Raw genomic sequence first — 27,708 nt, 5'->3', positions numbered from 1 at the left:
ATGAGAAGGTGGGGTAGCGTTATGGAGGGTGTCGGGCCTTTAACTTATCATACAAGATCAGTGCATGGAGACGCACGATAATCTTAGGAGCGCTATAGGGATCATTCTTTTAACACTAAATTGCATCAAAGTAAATGCAGGCCAAGTAGGGGATTGAGGGGCTATAAGGAACAAGGCCCCTCATCTGGAACTTAGTGATATCAACTCTTATAAGCTGGCACACAGCAGAATGGCATAAATATTAGGCCGTAGCGCTCTCACAATTGGTAGGATGTGCACATAATCTGGAAGTAGGGGGGAGGGGGGAGTAGGGAGGGAAGGACAGTGATAACAATGTGGTTGATGGTTGCCAACATGACAGGTTGATATGTTTGTAGCCCCTGATGTGCCTGTAAATGGGGGAGATAGTATTGTTAAACCACTAATATATTGTTGGAATATAACAGGGGGGGGGGAAGGGGGGGAAATTGTTAAAGCTTGATGACTGACTTTAATATTATGTCTTCTGTTGTACACTCCTTGATAGTTGACTTTATGTACACTTAAATTGTTGGAGATGTTTCTTTGTCTTGTCATTAATAAAAATGTTGAAATATAAATACCCTTGTGAGTATTAGACTAATCTCTGCGCCCAAGATTTTATAAAATTCAGATCTCAGTCCATCTGACCCCGGCGCCTTACCCAGCCTACTTTGCTTGATCACCCATTCTACCTCCTCTACTGCTACCGGAACATTCGGCACTTCCAAGTCTGCCTCAGACACCTGTGGCAATTCAATACTAGGCATCATAACCTCCGCATATACAATTGTCTAAAGAACTTCGCCAATATTAAATTTATCCCTTCATCCGTCTGGGCCCACTTTCCCTTATCTATCATTGTGAGTATTTTCGTAGCACTAGCCCTCTGGTTGGCTAGCCTAGCCAGAAGCCTCCCACTTTTGTTTGCATATCTATATAACTGATATTTATAATACATGCTCGACTTCTGTGCTCTTTCCTGCAGCAATTCATTCAAGGCCTGTTGTGCCTCCAGTAATTGCTTCCTGATGCTCAACGACTGTCCTTTCCCATACTTTTTTCTAAGAGTTGTCACCTGCTTCTCCATTCTTATCACTTTCCCGTCTCTGGCCTTCTTCTTAAAAGCTACATAGGAAATAATTTCTCCCTGGAGAACGGCCTTTGCCGTCTCCCAGAAGAGTATTTGATCCTCCCTATGTTGCTCATTATTGTCTGTGTATTCATGCCATTTATCAACCAAAAAGGGCAAAAAATGGCTGTCCCGGTATAAAGAAGCCGGAAAACGCCAGGCCCCAAATGTGGGAGCTCCCTCGCCCCACCTTATTTGCACTCTTACCCAAGCATGGTCCGAGACCATTATTGGGCCTATCTGAGCTTTCTCCACCCTTGTCAACAATGTAATCTATCCTAGACATGGTTAAATGAACCCTGGATATGTTTGTAAAGTCTTTCTCTACAGGATACAATGTTCTTCACATATCAACCAGCTCCAGAACAGTACACAGTCTGGAAATACCCCTTTCCAATCTCGCCAGTTCCCTCCCTGTCGGTTTAGATCTATCTAATGTGGGATCCATCACATCATTCATATCTTCCCCCACCAGAACTGGCATATCCCCCAAAATATGCATCTTGCGAGAAATTTGTGTAAAAAAACTTTTTTCATAGGTGTTTGGTGCATAAATATTGCATAACGTTAATGGTTGTCGCTCTAACAACCCTGAGGCAAGGACATACCTCCCTCCCAGTTTGGCTACTACTCGCTTTATCTCTACATTGAGACCCTTTCTGATTAGTGTCACTACACCTCCCTTTTTCCCCACTGCTGGAGCATCGAACCATTTTCCTACCCACCATCTCTTCAACTTAGAATGCTCTTCTCTCGAGAGATGCGTTTCTTGTAAAAACGCTATCAAAGCCTTTTGCTCATTCAAGAGTTTCAATATCTTCTGCCTTTTTACCGGGGAGTGTATACCCCCCACATTCCATGTTATTACCTGTAATGTAGTCATGTTACTCCTTTTTCGATTCTAGAGTGTTCCATTTTGGATTTTGTTCTAAAATTCTAATTTCATACCTAGAGGGTGTCCCAACCTCCACTCCCCCGTCATCCCTCACCTAGAGAGTGTCCCAGCCTCCACTCTCCCGGCATCCTTCACCTTATAACATTCAACCTCTGGATTCAATCCGCACTCCTGCTCTAAAGCACTAACTACGTAGCATACATACAGAACGTTCCCGTCCCCTTCCCTTCCCCATTCCTTCATCCCTCTCATGCCTCTTTGCATACCTTCCAGTTTTACCCTTAAAACCTTGGTTATCATGTTTCCATCCCCCCTCCAGTTCCATAGCTCACCACTCCCATTGGCCTTATATCTCGGTCTCGTTCAAAAGTCTATTTCGCGCCGTTGTCTTCTGTGTCCATATCTTGGTGTCTATAGTTTCCTCGGTAACATTTCCCAGATCCTTTTTCTGTTTGAGTTCCAGCAACCTGTGCTGTGCAACTTCAAACATAAGTTAAACTTTCCACAGGATCTATCCTGCCCTGTTACGTCCATTTCTCCTCTTTCCAGCAACTGATCGTCCCTCAGCCAACTTGTTTTGCTGCCAGCATTCTGTCCACATATAAATTTGCCTCCAAAGGGATCCCGTCGGCTCAGCTTTTGCGAGCGTTTTTGGCAGCCATTTTTCTAGAAATGTGCACAGATCTCGCTCTGGTAGTGCCTCCGGTAGCCCCACTAGGCGAAGGTTATTTCTACGGGAGCGATTTTCTAAGTCCTCTAATTTCGCTTCCATCTCCGCGATTCGAGTTTTTAAACGTGGCTGCTCCTTCGAGACTTTTAAGATGTCTTCTTCCACTTGTCCCACTCTTCGCTGGACCGCTTGCACCTCCGTTATCAGCTTTGCATGCCGCTCTTCGAGACCCTCCAGTTTGTCTAGAATTAGTTGCAGCTTCTTCCCCACCGCCTGTGCAACCGCTGCCTTTACTTCTTCTGTGATGTCTGCCGCCCATAGGGAGCTAGGCGTTGGCGATGGCGGCGTGGCCCTAACCGCTATCTTATTTTCACTGGCTTGGCTTTTCTCTTTCGGTTCTTTCCGCAGCAATTTGGATGCCATCTGCACCCGCAACCAATTCCTCTGGTTTCCTTATCGTGCTCCAAATGTCGGTGGGCCAATCTCTTGTTCTGCTCTGAGGGAAATCGGGGATATTAAATGCATATACTCTGAGGCGCTCCAGAGTAGCACTTTCCTGCAACTTCGGTACTCCATCCCCCAACCGGAAGTCTGGAAATAACTTTTAAAACGAATAGGAAATATTTTTTCACTCAACGAATAGTTAAACACTGGTACTCTTTGCCGGAGGATGTGGTAACAGCAGTTAGTGTATCTGGGTTTAAAAAAGAAAGTTTGGACAAATTCCTGGAGGAAAAGTCCATAGCCTGCTATTGAGACAGACATGGGAAGCAACTGCATGCCCTTGGATTTATAGTATGGAGTGTTGCCACAATTTGGTTTTCTGCCAGGTACTTGTGACCTGGCATGCCCACTGTTTGGAGAATAGGATACTGGGCTGGATGGACCACTGGTATGAGCCAGTATGGATACTCTTATGTTCTTATGAGATAAAAGTGCTGGGTATGTTGTTCCTACAGTTCAGTTAAAACTATTTACTTTTTATTTTAGGTTTCAGAAACTCCTCTGGACCGCTGATGGTGACCAGCACATCTGGATCTGGAAGCAATGATGCTGATGGAGGAGTGTTTGCAGTTCCAACAACACTACCACCCAATAGCCGCCATGGTAAACTGTTCTCATCCAGCAAAGAGTCGGACGTGACCTTCCGACACCACTTGGACACAATCAGTGTAAGTGACACCAAGACATAGGTCATTTGAGAACAAATGTGACATAAGGTATGGGTAGAAGAAAGATGGATAGAAGATGAATGGAGTGCTTTGGGAGATAAGTTAGATCAAGCTTGGGATTGTTTTTTGTTGTATATTGATAGGTATGTTATGAATGTGTTTAAATTCTGTTCACTAGGATCTTGCCAGGTACTTGTGACTTGGATTGGCCACTGTTGGAAACAGGATATTTGGCTTGCCTTCGGTCTGTCTCAGTATGGCATCGCTTATGTTCTTATGACAATCAGGACACTAAAATCCTTACTTATGGGCGACACTACCAACAGAACCTGGCATGAGGAACTGTACCCCGGCAGCTATTTTCAGAATTGTTTGGGTAATCTTACCATGCATGTACACCTGTTCCCACTTGCTGCTGCTGTTGTGTAGAACCCCTTAGTCTAACTTCTTCCTCAGAGCCAGTCAGACCTGTGTTTTTCCATCACAGTTGCCTCAGTTCCTTAAATGTTGTGTATCATTCTTCAAAAGTCTGTAGTCCTAAGACTGTCGTGTGTTTTGCACCTACTCTGTAACTCTAGTCAGGTTTTATGGTGAATTTGAAGTGTTTTATTCTTTATTCACATTAGTTCAGTGTGGGCCATTTTTAGGACTTGAACTCCTTGTCCAAGTATTTTTCTCAGCATCAACTTGCTTGATTTTGCTGCAGCTATTTTTCCAAACAAGATGTTCGAAAAGAAAATGCCTACAGCTTCAAGAGGTGTTCCAATGCAATAGGACTACACTAATATCATGTTTCTTCATTATCATGCTACCCAAGATCTATATGTATTACTAAATGTATATTCTCTTATACATGTCCACCATTTAGGATGTATTGTAAGCCACATTGAGCCTGCAAAGAGGTGGGAAAATGTGGGATACAAATGTAACAAATAAATAATTAAATAGGACCATATCTATTACAAATACCCACTCAGGGTGCCTAGAACCCAACCATAATCCCTCTCGTCGTATTCCCTGTTCCGTGTCAGAGAGATTTATGATAGATGAAGAAAAAGATTTTCAGGGATAAGAATGGCGCATTGGCATAGGAAATGTCCGTCTCCATGGGACCAGAAGCTGCTTACCAGGAGCAGTCAGTGTCTGATTCCTGTCTGAAGGAGGAGGACTCAACCTCATCTTCATTGATGCCTAGGGGGCACGATGTAGGACATCAGACTGAGAATGAGACATCTCAGTATTGCTCCCCATCGAAGTGTGACACCAAGGTCACTGGTGTACTAGAAAATCCTTGACACAAGAACCACTCATTCTTCATACAGTCTGAGAGGGTTTAACAGCCTCCATTTACTCAAGATCCTGGTTCCGACACTCCTCAGCTGAAGCAGGAAGACTTGGTTACTCCTATTGTGATGGCAGACTTCAAGGAGCAGTCCGAGGAGCGGATGATGTGCGTCATCATTTGATGTAATACTACAGCTTTGATATCATTGAAAGCAGAGGCAATCTAGCTGATACTCACTAAGATAGACACCAAAGCCTGGAGGAGGCTTGGAGTCTAGGTCTGCTGCCCTGGTATCCATTTCAGTGCATCAGGGGAGGCGCTTCACCAATGCATCAGGAATCCTCATTATCTTGATGCCACAGGATATACTGACCATACAGTCAGTAGTGTGAAACAGGCAGAAATTCAGACTTCACCAATTGACTTTTTCTACAAGTCTGAATTGAAGAGTTCCCGGAATTTGGATCCAGGGAGCTTCTCAAAGGAAAGTTCGACTGGTCTTCTTCACATTCCTCCCCACTTCATAAGACACATACCTACCAGAGAAGCTCTCATTTACTGATTTTCAACAGGAAATGGTTTAGGCCATTCCCTTTCAGGATGGGGGCTGCCATCAGCAATTGCACACTATTCAGTTTGTTATCAGTCTGTCAGGCTTCTTCCCTGGAAGCACTGGGTTTGTGAGCCCTTGGACCACTACCGTGGAGCGGCAGTGGCAGGCAAGGTCACCTTCAAAGCAGAGACGAGGCAAGGCTGGACTGGAACCCTGGACTGGAGTTCTGCACTGGAATACACAGGACTGGAACGCACCGGACGGGTGCGCACTGGACTGGAACCCACTGGACTGGAACACATGGGACCGGAACCCTCTGGACAGGAACACACTGGACCAGTGTGTTCACCTACGCTTAGCCACCGTTCCCCGAGGGTTGAGCCCTCAGGTTCGGGCAGCCGGCAGGGCTTACAGGAAACCCGGAACTGGAACTAGCAAGCAGGAACAACAGGAATCAGGATACAGAAGTGCCCCCAGGCACCTAGGCGAAAGCAAGGCAGACAGGAGGCATCTAGGCGAAAGCAAGGCAGACAGGCATAGAATATCCGGGTTCCGGCAATAGTCAGGTCTGGCCACAGGCAGAGAATATCCGGGTTCAGGCAGTAGGCAGCAAGTATCAGGGGTCAGGCAGAGAGTAGTCAGATTCAGGCAATGGTCAGGTCAAGTAGCAAGACTATGGCTGGAGCTCCAGTAGCAAGGAGTACTGGCAGCAGACAGGACTAGGGCTGAAGCTCCAGAAGCAAAGGAAAACACACACTGGAAAACCAGAAAGCTAAACAAAAGAAAACTAGTAAAGCTGTACACAAGCCAACAAGAAAAGCTATGCCCAAGCTACTAGTAACAAGCTAGAAACTCACACTGAACTGGACAAGGTAGCAATGCACAGAGCACTCTAACATACCAGGGACCTTAGATGATGCAAAGGCGGCAGTCTTTAAGTGATTAATAAAGCCCTTCAACACCTGAGGAGCAGCTGCAGCCATCAGTAAGCAACTACGGAGGCTGTCCAGGCACAAACAAGAGAGACAAGTCCGGCAGCCTGGAAGAACCGGACGGGACTGGGCTAAAGTCTGGAATGGGTAGGAACAGCAAGACAAACTATGGCAGCCACTGGCTCTGGCCACCAGCGGGTGAGAGGAGCATTAACCAAGGAGCAGGCAGAGCACACACAGAACATAGAGAGACTTAGAATACCTAGGTGCAGCACAGAGGAGCAGACAGAGCCAGGCTGGAGACAGAGGTAGAGCTAACTCAGGCAGCACCCCGAGGAGCAGTAGAGTGGAGTAATTAGAGCCATGCTGGAAGCAGCCAGCACACAGAAGGAAAACTACTCCAGAAAGGATAGACAGAAGCCAGTTTAGAAGCTGACCCTCAGAAATAAGGTAAGTCTGAGGGTGGTCACGGCCACAGACGTGACACAGACTGCATTTCCTCCACTTAATGGTGCTCTTCAGAGTTTGGTGACGTTGCATTTGAATCGAGTTCAAGACTGTATGTTTTACTCTATGCTGATACACAATTCTGAGGAACAATAGTTTTTCCAGAAATCGCCATAGATACAAGTTACAGGGACTCCTAAGGCAGGCCTGAGTAGCCCAAACATGATTCATGTCGAATCCAGTTTTCTCCTCATCCTTCTTGTCTCCTTCTCTGTGTTTGTTTTTCCAGATTTATAGGGTCTTTTCGTGGCTCATGATGTCAGAGCTAAGGCTGTGTCTGTAGCCCAAATGGGACCCGCTTTCCTAGAAAAGATATGTATCTCTCCATTTTTATTTTATTTATTTGTTACATTTGTATCCCACATTTTCCCACCTATTTGCAGGCTCAATGTGGCTTACATAGTACCGTAAAGGCGTTAGCCAATTCCAGTATGAACAAATACAGTAATGTTGTGGTAGAATAAGGTTCGTGTGTACAGACACATTAGGGAATCGTAGAGAGGAAGAGTTAATATATGTCCATTACAAGCTTTGGTATCGTTGTGTTGCGGGGTACAGGCATTTAAGATGGGTTGGTAGGGTATGCCTTTTTGAACAGGTTAGTTTTTAATGATTTCCAGACGTTTAGGTGATCATAAGTTGCTTTCACAGCTTTTTTGTAATGCGTTCCATAGTTGTGTGCTTATGTAGGAAAAGCTGGATGCATAGGTTGATTTGCATTTGAGTCCTTTGCAGCTTGAGCAGTGAAGATTTAAGTATGTTCGTGTTGATCCTATTGTGTTTCTGGTTGGTAGGTCTATGAGGTCTGTCATGTATCCCGGGGCTTCGCCGTAGATAATTTTATGAACCAGGGTGCAGATTTTGAAAGCAATACGTTCTTTGATTGGGAGCCAGTGCAGTTTTTCTCGGAGGGGTTTGGTGCTTTCGAATCGCGTTTTTCCAAATATAAGCCTGGCTGCCGTGTTTTGAGCAGTCTGAATTTTCTTTATAATTTGTTCTTTGCATCCCGCATAAATTCCGTTGCAGAAGTCTACATGGCTTAGTACCGTTGATTGTATCAAGTTGTGAAATGTTTCCCTCAGGAAGAGTGGTTTCACGTGTTTGAGTTTCCACGTTGAGTGGAACATTTTCTTTGTTGTAGATTTTACTTGGTTCTCTAGTATGAGGTTACGGTCGATTGTAACACCGAGAATTTTCACGCTGTCTGAGATAGGCAGGGTATAATCTGGGGTGTTTACGTTTTTGGGTTTGTTCGTATTGTATTGGGATGAGTGTGTTTTTTCTGTGTTGAGTTTTAGTTGAAATGCGTTTTCCCATGAGTCCATGATATTCAAGCTGAGCTTGATTTCGTTGGTGATTTCTGTCAGATCACGTTTGTAAAGAATGTATATTGTGACATCGTCTGCATAGATGAAAGGGTTAAGGCCTTGGTTGGGTAAGGATTTGGCTAGTGGGGTCATCATTAGGTTGAAAAGGATCGGTGATAGTGGTGATCCTTGAGGTACTCCGCATTCTGCTTTCCATGGTGGTGGTATGTTTGAGCTTGATTTCACTTTGATATGTTCTTGTAGTTAGGAAACCCTTGATCCAACTAAGTATTTGTCCGCCAATCCCGAAGTAATCTAGGAGTCTTAGTAGTATTTTATGGTTTGCCATGTTGAACGCACTGGACATGTCGAATTGGAGGAGAAGTATGCTTCTTCCTGTTGCTATTTCCTGCTTGAATTTGGCTAGGAGGGTAATTAGTACTGTTTCAGTGCTATGGAGGGGGCAAAATCCTGATTGTGGTTCATGAAGTATTGTGAATTTGTTTATATAATCAGTAAGTTGTTTAGTTACCATGCTTTCCATCAGTTTGACCACCAGAGGGATTGATGCTACTGGGCGGTAGTTAGTGATTTCGTTTGATTTTTTTCTTGGGATCTTTTGGTATTGGGGTGAGTAGGCTGTTGCCATTTTCCTTAGGGAAGACACCTTGTTGAAGCATTTAGTTTAAGTGGGATGTAAAGTCTGCTATGAAGTGGTGGGGGGTGGATTTTATTAGGTAACTGGGGCAGGTATCCAATTTACAGTGAGAGTTGGAGAACCTATTAATCTCCTGAGTGACTGTTTCCACGGTGAGGAGAGCGACGTTTGACCAGGTTCAGTCCGTTGGGTATTCACCAGGGGTTGGGGTCTAAGCCAGTGATGAAATTTTCGATATCGGTGTTGTCCTGAGGTAGCGTGTTACATAGGTTTGCAATTTTTTCATTGAAGTATTTAGCAAGGTTGTCTGCAGATGGGATGTCTGTATTGGTTGTGGTGACCAAGGTGATGTCTAGTAATTTGTTCACAAGTTTGTATTATTTCTTCGTGTCTTTGTAATCTGGCCCTATTTTAGTTTTATAGTATGACCTTTTGGTCTGTCTTATTGCATATTTGTATTTTCTTTCACACACCACTACTGCCTAGAACAGGACTCTCAATGCAACAGTAGATTTGTCCACAGTCCTCCAGAATCTGATTAGGGTTTAAAATCCAACTCCATCCCTCCAATGCTCTTCTTTTTCAGTTCCAGGCAGCCCCTCCTTACCCTTCCCATCCCTCTCCTAAAAAGAAAAGGAGAAAAGTGTTGCACCACTTCGGGGTTGATTTCCCTTTTCCTGTTGAAAGCAGCCTATAGCTAGGGTTTCCTATATGTGAATGTAATTACAATCCTGCTTGTCCTCAGACAAGCTTGTAATGGACTGAGGCGGTCCTGCATGATAGCAGGCAGGAACAGGCGCATGTGCGGTGACACTACTGAAATGCTTATGGAGAAAGTTGGTGGGGTATTACTACACCATTCTGGGTTCTGTCATTGATATCACCCATACATGAGGATTTAAGTCCTGCTGTCCTCAGAGAACACATGCTACAGGTAACTGGGGTTTTTTTTTGGAGGGGGGGGGGGGTCTATTTCCTTTTGCTTTGGGTTTTCTATTATGTAACTATGCCGTGAGTCTTCATTTTCAGCTATATAAGGTATTTCCCTTACTTTAATAATTTTTTCTAGTCCATTCATCGAAGTGAATCTTTGGCCACGAGCATAGATTACATTTGAGAGTCTTTGGCCATCAGCATAGATTGTTTGCCTTTAGAGCCTAGTATCATTGCTTAAGAGATCATTTATCATTTATTTGAGCTTGACATAGCACCTCATATGCAGAGCTTGTCAGGTTGGTTTGCAGTATGAGGTTTATGAGATTGAAATTAACTCCATAAAATAATAGTTCAACACTCCAGTCCTTCATTCACACAAAGTTAATTCAAAGTCCAAACTCACATCCTTCATACATCAATTTACATTGTGGAAAAGAAATCCTGGATCCATCCAGTCAGCAGCATTGCCATCTACCCCATCTTGCTCATTGTTAATTAGGTCAGAAAAGCCATCTGAAAAAAGTGAGATTTCAGAGCTGATCTAAACTGAATAAAGGAACGCTCAGAACATATGGTAAGGGAAAGGGCATTCCAGAGGGAAGGAAAAAGGAAGAATAACATACTTTATCTGGTAGATTTCCAACAGGCTCAGGAATGGCCGGGAAGTACCAATCTGAAATCATTTTATGGTGCAGAGAAAATGAGTAGGAACATAAGGGATCGTGAGAGATGATAAATAAGAAGGGATACCAGTGTTTAATGCTCGGTGTGAGTGAATTTTGAATTTAATTTGGGATTCCACAGGTAACCAATGAAGTTGGAGAACTGGTGAGATATGATCTCGATGACTAGCATGACACAGCACACTTGCTGCTGTGTTTTGGAAAGTTTTTCAATTTCTTCAGATCACGCTTAAGGATACCTGTATAAGCAAGAGCTACAGTAGTCAAGATGGGATGTAATGAACACATGAAATAGTGTGTAATGAGTCGCTGTCTAAATAGCTGCAGGTCGATCGTAGTTGGCGTAATGCTAGAAAGCCTGCATGTAAGACAGATGAAATTCACTCTGAAAAGGATGTTCCCAGATAAAGAAGAGTTACAGGTAGATCAAAAACAGTCAGATTAAAGACTGGTATAAGGGGTGACCTGTTGGCCAGAAAGCAGTTGTCTTATCTGTATTTAAAGCAAGATGGTGACTGAAAAGCCAGGCAACAAGGTCCTTCAGGCATAATTGAAGCAGTAGAAGTTCAGGGAAGTTGAAGATAGTGTAATGGATGAGAAGGAAGTTGGCATAGTAGTAAGTGCTGATACCTTGTGACTGAATAAATGTGGCTAGCAGACTCAGAAAAAGATTAGTGTTGGAGTGAGTCTGGAACTCTGAGGGACTCTGCAAGTGAACAAATAATTTTTAGAGAGAAGATACGGAAATTTGGAATGAGCGATTTTGCAAAAAGGAAGTAAATTGATTAGGAACAGAACCCGCAATACCCAGGAAGGATAGGCATTGAAGGAACAGAGTGATCCACCAAGTCAAATGCAGCAGAGAGATCTAATGATACCATGAGGGCAATGAAACCATTGTTCGAATTACTATGAAACTCACTGAGCAGGGTAAGGGTTGTTTCTGTGCTGAAGCCTGAACCCGAAGTCTGGTTGATGATGTAAGGCACTCACTGAATCAAAATGGGACTGCAATTGTAAGAAAACACTCTGTAAGCTTTGACAGGAACTGTAAATAAATTAGGGCAATAAATATTGGATGAACTATAGCACATTTTCAGGAGGAGGGCACTGTACCTGTAGAAAGACTATTAGAAACAATATGATGGCGTGAGTGGCATCAGACCAACAGGCCTAGGCTCAGAACTCCATCACAATATGGAACAGTGCCCAACCAATACCATGGGAGCAGTGCAGAAAAATAGCTCCCCAATGCTCAACTGTAAAAAAGATGCAAATTATATGCACTGTTTGACTGAAAACAAGGGGAAGGAACATGCCTATTGTATGCACACAAGAGTTTTGAGCTCTTATATGCATGTGCCAGGCAACCCTGGAAACAAAGCACACATGGCACTGTTCTTCTGTGCCTTTAAATATAAGCTTTTCAAACTTTTTTTCCGCCTAAAAAGCTTTTATTTAAGCACAGAAAACAAGCACCAATGTGTGCTTTCACTTTCGGGTTGCACACATTCGTCTCTCACTTCCAGCACTTAGTGGCTTGCATGGGCTTCCTTCTTCCAAATTTAAATAAAAAACAGCAGATTTTAAAGAAGACATAGGAAATCCTCTTTTCAAACACCTCAACTCTAGTTCTGAGCTGGCATTAAGTTTTCAGCAATAAGAGCAGCTTTGCTTTTGTGTGTTGTTCTGAGCATTTTGAGAGAATAGGAAATGACCTCATCAACATCCATTTGACTACATTTAAGTACTATTTGCGCTAATCTTTCACATGCATGTGATTTCTTTTTCTAGAGCCCTCTGACCATTTTGTACAGATTAATGCCAGCACTAATCGGCTCTAGTGCTGGCATTAGGTTTTGAGCATCAGCACACAAGAGGGCAGCTTCAACCAGGTAGACGGAAAAGGGTCAAGAGAACAGGTGATAGAATTTACAGTGGTGAAAAATTTGTGAAGGAGTTAAAGGAAGCTATATTAAAGGATGTCCAAAGAGAGCTGTGAAAGGAGAAGATGAGGAATTTACGACAGTAGGGGTGAAGGTGTTCTGTAGTGAGCGGACTTTGGTACAGAAGTACTGGACAAAGGCAACTGGTGAAGGAGAAGCCTTAAAAGTGGTTGCATAATAAGACTTATTGAGATTTGAAAAAGTAGGAAATAACTGCTTAGCAGAGTTTGAGGATTTATTGATCACGTCAAAGAAATAGGATCTTTTGGCTTTCCTCAACTCATTGGTAAAAAAACGTATACTGTGATAGGACTGATGGGTTTTAGCCATCTTGTGTTTTTTCTACGTATGCTTGTCTCGTTGTACCTGGCGTTTCAGCAGTACCAAGCCCTGGTGAAACCAGGTCTGATTCTTAGAGTTTGACAATTTATAAAATTGAATTGGGGCCACGGAGTCTAAGGTACAATGAAACAAAGAATCCCAAGCAATAAGGCCTGAAAATCAGTGGGAAATAATGGAGCACGATAGGAAAGGGCTGTGTGATCTACAAAGTGAAGGTGCCTTGTCCAGTAACCTGAGCGGGAGGTAGAAAATTGGCAAGTAGAAATTGTCAGGTTAAACGATAAAAGGTAATGATCAGACCATGATACTGGGCTGCAATTAAGAGCATCAAACTAATAGAAGATGGGGAATGAGTGAGTACCAGATCCAGGGTGTGGCCTGCAGAGTGGGTTAGAAAATTAACATGCTACACAAATTAGAAAGAAATGGCAGAAAATAGGCAGATCTAGCTAGGATGATTAGGTTCATACATGTGGTTAAAATCTCCTATAACCAGATTATGAAGTTGAACAGCAGCATCGGCTAAGGTTTGATTTAGCAGTTCCCATTCTGCTGCGCAGAGGGAAAGCGGACAGTACAAAAGCAGTAAATTGGTGTTTCCATAAAGTTCAACCAAAAATAATTTAGGATAGGGAAAAGTATAGGAGGATTCTTCCCCAACAGAAAGGGAATTAGAAAAAATAACAGCAAGTCCTTCTCCACTCTGTCAAACTCGTGAAGTAGATGGCAGAGTTATCTGGAGGAAGGCATTGATAGAGAGGCTTCCTCCCCTGGGGAGGAGCCAGGTTTCTGTCATACAGAGACGCTTGGTGTGAAAAGTGAGTAAATAATCATACATTAACTGAAATTTTTGCCAAATCATGCAGCAGTTGAACAAAACAGAGGATATAGTTATTGAAGGAGTAGAGGACGGAGATGAGGAATTACCAGTGGTGTTCAAAGTACTTAAGTAAAAATAAAAAGAAATGCACATGTTAATACTCAAGTAAAAGTAAAAAGTATAGTGAAGAACACATTAAAAGTGTACTTAAATGAATGTAAAAAAATGTATTCCCAATATACTTTTTGAGTAAAAAGTAAAAGTACTGCAACTATAATGGATGGAACTGTTAACATTTTTATCCCAGCTTTATTGCTCTACAGTTCAATCTACTTTGCTTTTAGTAAAACTAAATTTTGAAAATGACTCTCGCTCATGAGCATGCGCTTCTGAGTCATTTATCCAGCACGGCTGAAACGCCGTTCAACAACTGCAGTAGCAAGAAGTGGATTGTTCAGTTTGATAAAAAGTTCCTTCAAATCAGGCTAGGCTGCAGTGTTAATTTTCTTTTCAGACTGGGTCTGCAGTTATTGATCAAGGGAGTCTCTGAAGCACTTCCTTATAGCAACGAATGCTTGATCATCATCATTGTCATTATCTGTATTAGAAATAGGGTTGTCATTCATCACTTGTGTCTTCACCTTCGTTATTATCATGCTGTCCAGTTACAGAGAAGGCTTTCACAAAGTTGGAATCATTGTCTTGTTCAAACAATTATTTTGTCTGATAGCAAATTTCATATGAATGTCTTTGAGAAATGATGTAAGAACATCAAATGTGTGCAAACCCTTCAATTTTCTTATGACCCGACAAGGAAATTTCTTCTCTAAAGACTCTATCAATAGAGTGGACTCGTAAAATTTTCCATGGAATGACCAGCAGTCTGTTGTGATAGAGACATAATGGGGCTCATTTTCAAAGCACTTAGCCTTCCAAAGTTCCATAGGTTTCTTTGGAACTTTGGAAGGCTAAGTGCTTTGAAAATATGCCTCAATGTCTGTTCACCAAGAATTGTAACCAGCTTCAGCTTCATTTCCGCTTCAAAGTGACTCAACTCATCACTATTCTGTTTGGCTGGAGACCAGTAACCAATTCAACAAACGAGGCAACTCCACTGTTCTCATAGGATATATTCACTGAGCAGCAAAATGTAAGATAGGATCCACTGTTATTTGCATTACAGGGTTTGCAATTACAAAATCCTGTTCCAGGTTTTGCTGTTTCATGTGGTTTACTAAGGAATCATCATTTATGCCTCGCTTCCACTTACAGTTTACTTTTAACTGCAAGTATGAGATGTAACTAATTATTTTGGTTTATTTTCTTACTTCCTAGATCTGTTTGGATCTAGTGTCTTGGTTGTAATCCGCTATGAACTTTATTATTGGTATTAGCAAACTATAAACAAAAAGAACTGCAAATATTTGCGAAACTGAAAATATTTATTTTATTGAGATTTAGTAAGTGCATTTATAAAGAGATTCACCCAAGGTGTGGCGTACAGCAGGTACAGTTTAACATAAAACTTAAAATTTTTAACAGCATAACAATAGTAAAATAGCCAAGAATAAACATAAATACAATAAATGAGGAAAACAGTAAATTGAAACCTAGTAATAGAGCTACTATGAACCGGTATAGAAAATATACACATTTAACAGTACTGGAATTCAAATACCAGAGATATAATACAATGTATAATACTAATGATATACCTAATAAGCATTCATTAGAACATTCAACTAACAGATATGATGCTAAAGATTTTCTACAATACGGCTTACCATATAGCTGAGGGACCAAAAGCAGAAATGTAATGAATGTAAATCCACATCTAATTGGTAGTGCATTCTAATATTTTACTAACTGAAGTACAAAAGATTTGCTATATGATTACTTTAGCCTAATACCTTTAAAAGAGGGATATTTTAATTTGACAGTTCCGAGTTGAAATGAAGACTTTTCCCTGAGAGAGAAAATTACATAATTAATGTAAATGTAATTGCAGAAATACTTATCCCTATACCAAAGTCATTAGGTATAGGGGTAAGTTGATTACAGGCAACTGACTGGTATTCACTAGTTAGCTAAGGGGGTCTTTTACTAAAGCTTAGTTCTAGCTATCTGCAGCTGAGCCCATAGGAATAAAATGGGCCCTGCTACAGGTAACTCAAGCTAAGCTTTAGTAAAAGACCCCCTAAATTGTTGGAGTTTGTGGTTTATCAGCAGCTTCATGATTTTATATTTCCAAATAATTTTTTGCATTTTTCTCAGCATGGATTTCATCCAATACATAGCACTGAGTCACTATTACTGATTTTATCCACAGAAATTAAGGTGATTTTGAGTAAAGGAGAGCAAATTGTTCTTTTGCAGTTCAGTATTTCGGCTGCATTTGATGCAGTAGACTATTCCCTGATGCTATATAGGCTTAGTGAGCTTGGTGTTGGGAATGGTCCTTACATGGTTTAAAGAGTTTCTGGGGAAAAGGTCATATAAGGTAAAAAAAAAAAAAGATTCAGCTTCTTGGTTTCCATGCTGTGGTGTACCGCAGGGGTCACCACTTTCTCTTTTGTTGATTAATATGTATATATGAAATCATTAGATTTTTAAACTGATCTTGGACTTTTGATGCTGTCATATTCTGATGATATATTTTTTTTTTATGTCCAGTTCTAGAAACGTTTGATAAAACTGTGGAATTATTGAATAAGAATATTTCTTTGTTTGATTCCTGTGCTCAAAATAATTTTCTAAAACTTAATAGACAAAAAAACTAAAGGTGGTTGGATTGAGGGATTTTGATCTCTACCCGGAAAGCTTTTACAGCTTGTTAACTGGTGAAACTTGATTGAAAGTTAAAAATAATAAAAAAGGTTTTAGGAGTAATACTTGACTCTTAAGATGACTTTAGAGGATCAAGTTAATGCACTGGCTAAGAAATTTTACTTCTGGTTGTGACAGTTAAGAGCTATTCATTCATCTTTTAAGTGTTTAAAGTTTTAGGAGTATTGTGCAAGCAGTACTGTTACCTTATCTGGATTATTGTAATTCCTTGTATGGAGGAATTTCTGCAATGATGTTAAAAAGATTAGTTATTTCAGCAACTAAGCTGATTTTTAGGGTTAATAAATTTGAGAAGGTTTCTCCTTTTAGTAAAGTTCATTAGCTTCTGATTAAATCGTGAATAGATTTTAAGATAGTCTGTATGATTTTTAAGTCTCTAATATGTCAAAATTCAGCAAGATTAACAAATTACTGTGTACTATTGAATTCTAGTAGGGCTTCTTGATCTGCTCAAATTCTAACTTTGACATTTCCAAATTTTAAATGGGTCTTTTAAATATTTAGGTGTTAAAATTTGGAATTGTTCACCGAGCCAAATTAGAAGATCTTGTTATCTTCTATTTCGTAAAAATTTGAAAACCTATTTATACTCTGAAAATGACTTGGATCAATTTAGAGGTCTCTTAGTTATTATTTTATAGTTCCTCCCATTTATGGATGATCTCTCTTTATTGTGATCCACATTGAATCCTATTAGGATAGAAAAGAGATTAGGGTTAAATGGTCAGTATTGTTTCAATGGAGAAGAGTAGATAGTGGGGTTCCAGAGGGGTCTGTGCTGGGACCTCTGTTTTGTTTTTTGGTTTTTTTTTTTACATATTTGTAAATGATCAAGAGATGGAAATAACTAGTGAGGTAGTTAAATTTGCTGATGACAAGTTATTCAAAGTTGTTAAATCTCATGAAGATTGTGAAAAATTGCAAGGGGACCTTATGAGACTGGGAGACTGGCAGATGATGTTTAATGAAAGCAAGTTCATAGTGATGCATTTGGGAAGGAGGAACCCAAACTATAGTTACATGATGCAAGGTTCCACATTAGGAGTCACCGCCCAGGAAAAGAATCTAGGTGTCATCATTGTGGCTCACTGTGCAGCAGTTGCTAAGAAAGCAAATAGAATGTTAGGAATTATTAGGAAAGGAATAGAAAACAAAAATGATGTTATAATGCCTTGGTATCACTTCATGGTGCAACCACACCTCGAATACTGTTTGCAGTTCTGGTCACTGCTTCTCAAAGATCTAGCAGAATTAGAAAAAGTACAGAGAAGGGCGATGAAAATTATAATGGGGATAGGATGACTTCCCTATGAGGAAAGGCTAAAGCAGCTAGGACTCTTCAGCTTTGAGAAAAGAAGGCTCAGGGGAGATATGATAAGAGATCTATAAAATACTAAGTGGAGTGGCATGGATAGACGTGAATCACATGTTTACTGTTTCCAAAAATGCTAGGACTAGGGGGCACACAATGAAGCTACTAAGTAGTAAATTTGAAACAAACAAGAGAAAATATTTCTTCACTCAACATGCAATTAAACTCTGGAATTCGTTGCCAAAGAATGTGGTAAAAGCAGGGTTTTAAAAAGGTTTGGCTAATTTCCTAAAAGAAAAGTCTGTAAGCCAGTAAATCTGTTTTACTCTTTTAGTATATTTGTCATGCACTTGTGACCTGGATTGGCTATTGTTGGAAACAGGATACTCGGCTTGATGGACTTTTAGTCTTTCTCAGTATGGCTACTGTCACAGAATGCCTAGCACCCACCTTGGGCTAACCCTGCAGCCACCTAGAGGGTCTGTCTTAGCACTGCTCAGACCCACTACCACCTGTATACGTGCTCTACTCTGGCATACCCTTCCTCCCCCTTGCTGGGTTATGCTTGCCTCTGGGCGTGTCTCCAACCCACAACTTAATTCCCCAGTGGTTTCTAAGGACACTGGGCCACACTTCCACGGGTTCCACAGTTCCTAGCGAGCACCCACAGACCCAAAACACAAACCACCAGGATTCTTAGTCAGTCCAGGACAAGCAGAGCTAATAAATGAAAATCGCGTTGCTGGCATCGTGCCTTCCCTTGCTTGGTCCCGCCTTCTTCTGAGGTAACTTCCTATTTCCTTGAGGGCGGGACACAGCGAAGGAAGGACCGACGCCAGCAACGCGATTTTCTCTTCACAGCACACGCAGGGCAGATGCGAGGCGCTGCCTGCTTCGCTGTATGGATTTAAAAAAAAAAGGCAGGGTGGTGGCAGGAGACGAGAGCAGTCGGCTCTCAATGAAGCACCCCCCCACCCGCTGACACACGGGGCAGACGGCCGCACTGCCCCGCCCTTGCTACGCCACTGATTGAAGGCCTTCTGACCAACAACAGTACACATTATTTCTTCTCAGCTTAGGCGGGAAGAAGAAACTGTTACTTCTGTAACAACTTTACAAACCAAGGACAGACATCATCTGCTGGCCAAACAAGGGAAATGCACATCATAAAAAGTAGCTATACAATTTACAAGCAGGAAAATTCCCTGTTTCGCCACAGGAATTCTTATGTTCTTATGTAGAACAGGGGATTCCTTCTCTATCCTGACTTCCAGTCCTTAGCCCTTTTGGCTTTGATGTTGAGGATAGTGGTAATTTCTTTAATCTTGCCAGTAAGTGTCTCTCAGGTCCTGCTGGCTTTCTGACGGGATTCCACTAGGAGGTCCTTTGGTTTCAGGGGGAAGAAGTTTGTTGTCTATTGTGAGGGCAAGGCCCTTAGATCCTCTTTCCTGTCCTATTCAAAAAAATGTTTCAATTCCTACATCTATATGAATCGGATCTCAAGACCCAACTCTATGGTTCACCTAAGTGCAGTTGGTGCTTACTGTCCTTGAATATCAGCTGAATCCATCTCTTCTCAGCCCTTATTTTTTTTTTCATGAGGGGCTTGCTTCTGTTGAAGCCTCCTTAAACCCTCTGCAGTGTCATGTTAACTCAGCTGATGAAGGTTCATTTTGAGTTGCTGTATACCTGACCTGGAACGCCCTATTTGTGGTGGCGGTCAGTTCAGCCTGCAGGTTTAGTGAGCTCCAGACCATAGAGGCTGATCCACATTACACTGTTTTTCAATAGTGGTATTGCATGTACATCCTGAGTTCCTTCGTGATGTGGTTATAGTTCCATCTTAACCAGTCATTCTGTAAACATTTTTTTTTTTTTACAAAACCTCACGCAAAGGTAAAAGAATACTGCACACTTCAGGCTGCAAGAGAGCCTTGGCTTTCTATCTGAAGTGGACTAAAACACATAAAAAGTCCACCCAGCGTTTTTTCTTTTGACCCAAACAGGATGGGGCTGCCATCAGCAAACATATTTTTTTTAATTGGCTAGTGGACTGCATTTCCTTTTTCTTATTCCCAAGCTGAGCTGATTCTGGAAGGTCAAGTCATGGCTAATGTCAGAGCCATTGAGTGTTGGTAGCCCATTTGAGATCAGCCTCCAGAGAGGAAATTTGCAGAACTACAACATGGCCTTCGGTCTACAGATTTATATCTTACTACTGTTTGGAACGGGTCTTCTGACATGGTGATACTTTGGTCTAGCAACTAACTGCAACTCTCTAGGCCTTTTTTTAAAAATTCCAGGTTGCTTTAATAAAAGAGAGAGTAATTGCAGAACCCTGTATGCCCTGCCTTTTGCGGGCTCCGTTGGATGATGTAACCCAACAGTATGAACATACATCTTGCTATCGTCAGAAAACACCTGTAGAAGGTGTGTAACTGTGTTAATCCCCAAAAGTGGCAAGATTTACTTATGCCCCATGGATAAACTCTGCTTTCCTTGGGTCTACCTTAATAATGGTGTATGGACTTTACCCTCAGGAATTTTTGTAAGCATTTTTTAAACCCAACTACACTAACTGTTTCTAGCACATTCTCTGGCAACAAGTTCCAGAACTTAACTATATGTTGAATAAAAAAATGTTCTCCTATTTTTATTAAATTTTTAAATACGTTATATCAAATATAACGAAAGGCAGAAAACGTAGGAATGAAAAATGTAAGTAACTGTTGAGGGCCTCTGTTATAGGAAAACACAACAGACCAAATCTGAACCCCATTCTCCCCACCTCCCTCCCGATACCCCCCTTGCATCCCCTCCCAACCTCTCCCCTTCCCTGACAACCTAAGGGCATGGAATGTCATAATTGGCAAGAGTCACAAATTTAACTCATTAATTTTAAGGCTACGTGCTCGGGTTGGCAGATGTTAAACATAGGATCCTCAAATTACCCAGAATCGTTTCTTACATTTAACCATCAAGCATCTCAAATTTCCAGCACCATAAGTTTATGAAATACATTTTTCCAATGCTAGTACGTTTCTTCCCAATTGTATAGAATTTATACATCAAAAGTCATTCTTATCTAGCAAGTGGGCCACAATGTTCCATTTTGCCAAATAATATCGCCAGGGGAGAAGGCATGATGGTTTTCCCTAGTACAGTCTCTAAAAAAAACATATTTTAGTCCAGAAACGGTGCACCTTGGGGCAAATTCAAAACGTATGAGAGAGGGTATTTTCTTGAATACCACACTTTCAGCAAAATGAAGAGGTAGCCCATCCCTCATAAAACGCCTGTTTTTTTGAAAAATATGACCTCGTCAGAAGGCGAAATTGGCATTCCCGTTGTTTGGCTGTGATGAAACAGTGGATTTCTGAGCCTGAAAACTGCTATTATTTCATGAAGTGTATTTCTCCTAATTTGGCCAGCAGATGGCACTTATTTTGATTTTTAAAGCTGTTGCAGAAAAAAAAAACTTTCTCTCTTCTAGTTTCAGCTTATGGAAAGGCAATCTGCAGTACCTTTAGGCAGCTACTTTCAAAATTGATGCCCTGGGTTATGATTAGCCCTAGATTTCAAATCTAGCCTGAAGGTACTGGATTTTCCCCAGTCTCAGCCAGGGAGTGGAGAGAGAAAGATTTCTTTACTGAGGCCCTGTGAGCAGTTATATTTTATAACCTCTGAGCAGCTATATTTCCTGAACTCCCCAGGTACTACCCAGGTAATAAACAAATGTTTGACAACTGATCCATATTCAGTTACCTGTTATTGCTTGCTGATTCAAGTTCTGTGACAATAAACCTTATTTAGCTTATTGACTCTACTGTCCTGGACTGACTAAAAATCCTGGTTCATGTTTTTGGATCTGTGGGTGCTTTTTGGGAACTGTGGGACCCCTGGAGTGTGACCACAGTGTCCTAGAAATCACTGGGGATTAACCTGAGTGGGAGACTAGCCCAGAGGAGGGATCCAGTTGGTGGGTGGATGATGCTAGTATAGAGCTTGAGCCCAAGTGCAGGTGAGGCTGGGCAGACCCTTCAGGTGGCTACAGGGTAACCCCAGGCGGGTGCTAGGTGTTTATGTGGCAATGGCGTTATGTATCCCACTTTGGATTTGTGTATTATACCCCGAGTTCCATATTTCACTTTGTTGTGGAATCATAATTCTTAAAATGAGAAATCTTATCAAACAAATCTATATGTCATGAAATGCCTAGCACTAGGGTTACCATTTGTTCGGATTTCCCCAGACATGTCCTCTTTTTGAGGGCATGTCCTGGGGTGTCCAGTGGATTTTGCCCGCACGCACGTTTGTCCGGATTTCTGGACAAATGTGGGCGCGGGCAGGCGATCGGCGCCGTGGGTCTGGTCTCATCTCCCCTCCCCTTCCCTACCATGTTCCCTGGTGGTCTAGTGACGTCTTTGGGGCAGGAAAGAGCCCCCTCTTTCCTGCCCGGAGTGCTGCCTCCCTTGTCCATCATCCTTCTCGGTCGGCTGGGATTTAAAATGGCCACCGAGAGTTGAAGTCTCACGAGGCTGCGTCAACTCTCGGCGGCCATTTTGAATCCCCAGCTGAGACTGAGGAGGATGCTGGCAAGGGCAGACAGCGCTCCGGGCAGGAAAGAGGGGGCTCTTTCCTGCCCTGAAGACGTCACTAGACCACCAGGGCTAGATTGTAAGTGAGGGGGGGGGTATGTGACGGGGGGGGGGGGGGGGGGATGTGATGGGGGGGCAGGGGAGGGGGACTATGTGACGGGGAGGGGAATAGGGGGCGTGGTGGGGCGGGGTATGAGCGTGATGGGGGCGGGGCAGGGGGCGTGACGTGTCCTCTTTTTCAGAAAACACAAAATGATAACCCTACCTAGCACCCACCTCGGGCTAACCCTGTGGCCACCTAAAGGGTCTGTCCCAGTACTACTGAGGGTCGTCTGCACCTGTACACGTGCTCTACACTGGCATACTCTTCACCCCACCACATTGGGTTTCTCTTGCCTTTGGGCAAGTCACCCACCTGCAAGTTAATTCCCTGATGGTTTCTAAGGACACTGGGGCCCACAGTTCCTAGAAAATGCCCACAGGAGTTCAGGAAAATAACTGCTCACAGGTTTTGAACAGGGTCTCCTTGCAGAGATCTTTACCCTCCACACTCCCTCTCTGAGACTGGGTGTGTCCAGCACATACTGAGAGTTTGACCTTCAGGACCAATCAGAGCCCAGAGCATTAACATTGAGAGGTATTTGGCCAATAGCAGTGCAGATTACTTTCCCTAGTGGCTTAAGCTGAGTGGAAAACAATTACCTCTGCAACAGCTTTAAAGCAGAGAACAGGAACCACCTGCTAACCAAACAAGAGAAATGCACTGGGAGAAAATGTCATAAAGCCACAACAGATCACAGTTATAAGTCCCTTGTTTCACCACACTATACAAACCAGACACTGAGGTTTGTGGCTGACCCGAAGGGGCAAAGGTGATGTCTAAAGTGCCAACCAGATCCCTAAAGCAAGGTCCCTTTAATAGCCCCGTAACATAGTGTAGTACTTGAAGATACGCAAAAAGATCCGTATTCAGAATGCTCAGGTTGAGCTGGAATGTATAAAAGGATTTGAGGGTATTCTCTATAGTTATCAAATCATCCATGCAGACAACCCCAGGGTGGCCCACCATCCAAATACCCCACTGTCAAGTCCAGGTATGATATCCAAGTTTCCATCTAGGGGAAGAAAATCATTGACATTACAGTTCAGTTTGAGCATTGTGTCCAGAAACGCCTAGCATCTGCCTGGGGTTAACCCTGTGGACACCTGGAGGGTCTGTCCCAGGCACTGCTCTGTTGATTTCTAGGACACTGGGACCATACTCCAGGGTTCCCACAGTTCCCAGAAAACACCCACAGACTCTAAAACATGACCCAGGATTCCTAGTCAGTGTTGAACAGCAGAGTGAATACACTAAATAAGGTTTATTGTCACATAACTTGAACAGTAAACAGAAAAAAAAAGATGAAATCAGCAAGCAATAACAGGTAACTGAATATGGATCAATTATAACCTAAGTAGTACCTGGGAGTTCAGGAAATATAGCTGCTTACAGGTTATACAATATAATTGCTCATAGGGCCTCAGTAAAGAGATCTTTCTCTCTCAGCTCCCTGGCTGAGACTGGGGAAAATCCAGTACCTTCAGGCTAGATTTGAAATCCAAGGCCAATCAGAGCCCAGGGCATTAATTTTGAAAGTAGTTGTCCAAAGGTACTGCAGACTGTCTTTCCATAAGCTGAAACTGGAAGAGAGAAAGTGTTTTTCTGTAACAGCTTTAAAACTCAAAATAAGTGCCATCTGTTGACCAATTCGGAGAAATACACTTCATGAAATAATAGCAGTTTTCAGGCTCAGAAACCCACTGTTTCATCACACAGTGACAAGAGATTGTGCCATGTGTCTCGCATTGGTTTCAATAGCAGATGCTGGTGAAGGCCCAAAGTGAGTTTATCAGATGTGGCATGAGGTAAATATAAAGGATATAAGGGCAAAAACAAATCACATTCCACATGTTATAGAGTAAACTCTTTAGATCCCCTCACTGAATCATAAAAATGATGTAGCAAACATGCTATATTATAATTCCATATATTAGGAATATCCAACCTGCCCCTGGACCACCCCCTAAATAATAAATCCCTTTTTATCTTAGGCTTTTTCCCCCCACCAACAGAATTTTAAGATACAATGTAATGTGACCCTAATAGGAATTTGTTGAACATAAAGCCATCAGGGAAATACAGCCATTTGGAATAAATTGTCATTCTCATGCAAGGATAGCAGCAAGGTATTCCAAATAGTCAGCTGTCTCTATTTGTTCTAATAAAGGTGTAACATTAGCTTGATAAAGGGATTGAGGATTTACTGGTAAGTAAATACCTAAATATCAGAAGCCCTTCAATTCCCATTTTAACAAAAAGACCCCCACCCACTGCCTCTGAAGGGAGATGTCAGTAGGAGCTCCTTCTGACTTATCCATATTAATCTTAAATCTCGAGACTACACCATATTCAGTGAAACTTTGTAAAAGTATTGGAAGAGAAGCCATAGGAGAGACAAGTGCACCAGTAAGAAGTCTGTAAAAGCTAATATTTTAAATTCAGATTTCCCTATCACAATGCCAGTAATTTCAGGATTGGCAAGTATTTCCCTAATGAGCGGAACCAGAGTCAGCACGAACAGCAGTGGGGATAAATGATACCCCTGCCTAGTGTATCTGAATACTGGAAAAGCTTCAAACATAACATTCATGGAGACCGTTACCTTAGGGGCATGGTACAAAGCTTGGATAGCAGCCCCAAAACATTCCTCAATACTATATTTGTGTAAGATTTTAAACACAAATTTCCAACTTACCCTATCAAAGGCTTTCTCGGCATTGAAGCTGATAAGCAATGATTGTTCTCCACTGGTCCGCACTGTTTCCAATGTAGCTTATATTTCCAAATGTTTTTCACAGCTTGGTGTTCTCGTATAAACCCCACTTGTGGTTCTGCTTTAATTGATGGAAGTATTTTCACCAAGCGATTGTATAGGATGGTGGCTAACAACTTAGTTTCATAACAGATCAGTGAAATAGGTCTATATGATCCAGGCAGGGAAGGATTCTTCCTCCAGTTGAGGGAATACTACTATCCATACTGACTCCAAGGACTGAGGCAGATGTTGATCTATAATAATCCTATTGAACATAGCATTCAGAGGGTGTACTAAATTCTGCTCTGCCAGGAGTCTTTTAAAAAGAACTTTTGCAGACGGCCCACAGCACCTCATCTATAGGACGATCTAATCAGGCAGATTGGGATGGCATAATACTGGGAAAGTCAAGACTCTCCATATAAGAATCAGGATCCAAGGATCCAATCCCTCAGAGGCAGTAGCACTATAGAGTGCCTGATAATAGTCTTTAAAGATTAAATTAATCTCCCCATCCATATGAACCAAAGGACCTGTAGTATGTGTCAAGGTTAAGACATTAGGAGCGCGTGAGACCTAGGGTTAGCCAGACGTGCCAACAGTTTACCAGTAGTGTGTCCAAGCTTATAGAGCTGATATTGGTAATACATAACTGACTCTTTAGCCTTTTGGTGTAATAAATCATTCAATGCTGCTTGTGTGGCCAGTAGTTGGATCCTATGTTGGGGAGTAGGAGTAACACCATCACAGCACTAACACAAACAAATTAATTGACATTCAAGCAGTAGTATGGCCTGATCTCTAATTTTCTTCTTTGTACTTCTAGAAGCTATAATGTCCTCTCTTAGGACAGCTTTGGCTGTGTCCCAAAATAATAACGCATCTGACTCATGTTGTGAGTTAAAATGCTTATAATCTAGCATTTGTGTCTTAAGTAATCTAAGAACTTGGTGTCTATATACAGATCTAAACAAAATGGCCAGGTCCCATCCGTTTGCCGGGTTCCAAGCCCTGTAGCTCTATCCAAACGTGTGTGGTCTGATATTGCAATCAAGTCAATAGACACTTTCACCACATTGGAAAATAAACCTGTATTCAATAATATAATCAATTCTGGAGTGTCATATTGAGCCCATGATAGGTGGCTAACATCCCGGAACTCCAGGATACAGAGTCTGCCAAACATCAGCAACACCCAGAGTTGTACAGAGTAGGGGGATCATTCTACTACCATCTAGTTTTTCATGTTTAAGATGAAATGTCTTGTCAGTAGTGGGATCCGCTATGATGTTAGTCACCCCCTATGATTTTCAGTGCACTAGCATGAGACTGAACCAGAGATATGAGGTATGTGAAGAATCTCTTGCTATATACATTGTGGGCATAAACATTACATAAAAGCAAAGACGTTCTGTCTACTATAACACGTTCAAGTATTTATTTGCCCTCCGAGTCAACCACAGTAGTCTGCCTCTGAACCTGTAGAGGTTTATGGAACAAAATAATTGCTCATGCTTTTTTGCCCTTAGCTGGGGGCATCCACATAGGAACCAACTCTGCCGTCGGATGGGTTTCCCGAAGCATAGCTATTGTGACCTGTTTCCTATGAAGGTGTTGTATAATCCTTTTCCTCTTAATGGGAGAAGATATACTCCCCACATTCCAAGACACTGTCTTTATAACCATTAAGTAATTCCTGTAGGAATGGGATCTCTTTGACTTTGGAGAAAACCCATGGAATTGGTATGCCGCCCAGCCCTCAGCATCCCAAATAGGAGAAAGTTGTAAAATCCAACCAAGTACAGAGGATGACAAATGACCTATCACAAGAAAAATAGTAGATCCAAAAAGCATCCCATGCATTACCCCCTTCAAGATCCAAGTAAACACAACCCTCTTCCCACCCCTCCCTCCACCTATCCAAACCCAATGATCTCCCCCCTTCTAATAAGGCCAAGTCACAGAAGATGCTTTGCCCTCTCTCCCCAACTCCATCTAGAACAGGCATATGAAAAGGCAACAAAAAAAAAAGCACTGTAAATAATCAGCACATTCGGCAAATATGGTAAAGTGATTAAGTCTAAACAATACGAGATCTTATCCTTGAGTACCCATCCAGTAGAATTACTTATTAGGCAGTGATCCTACCAAGGTTGTGCAGCATAACAGCAACGGAAACCACAAAAAAAAAAATCCAAATGTCTTTCAAATCTTCAAAGATACCTCAGTCTGAACTA

The 27,708-nt window shown here is 42.0% G+C and overlaps 1 protein-coding gene across 1 annotated transcript in view; it reads left to right on the top strand.

Annotated features, from left to right (window-relative positions):
• The window catches only part of CRAMP1 (cramped chromatin regulator homolog 1), a 615,140-nt gene that overhangs the window by 339,055 nt on the left and 248,377 nt on the right, over window positions 1-27,708 (top strand). The window contains 1 exon segment of the mRNA XM_030211519.1: window positions 3,706-3,887. Within this exon segment, the coding sequence (XP_030067379.1) occupies window positions 3,706-3,887 (182 nt within the window).

This window comes from Microcaecilia unicolor, chromosome 8, assembly GCF_901765095.1.
Source record: "Microcaecilia unicolor chromosome 8, aMicUni1.1, whole genome shotgun sequence".
NCBI classification, from domain to species: domain Eukaryota; kingdom Metazoa; phylum Chordata; class Amphibia; order Gymnophiona; family Siphonopidae; genus Microcaecilia; species Microcaecilia unicolor.
The sequence above is the reverse complement of the archived record's forward strand: the minus strand, read 5'-3'. Positions and strand labels throughout refer to the sequence as shown.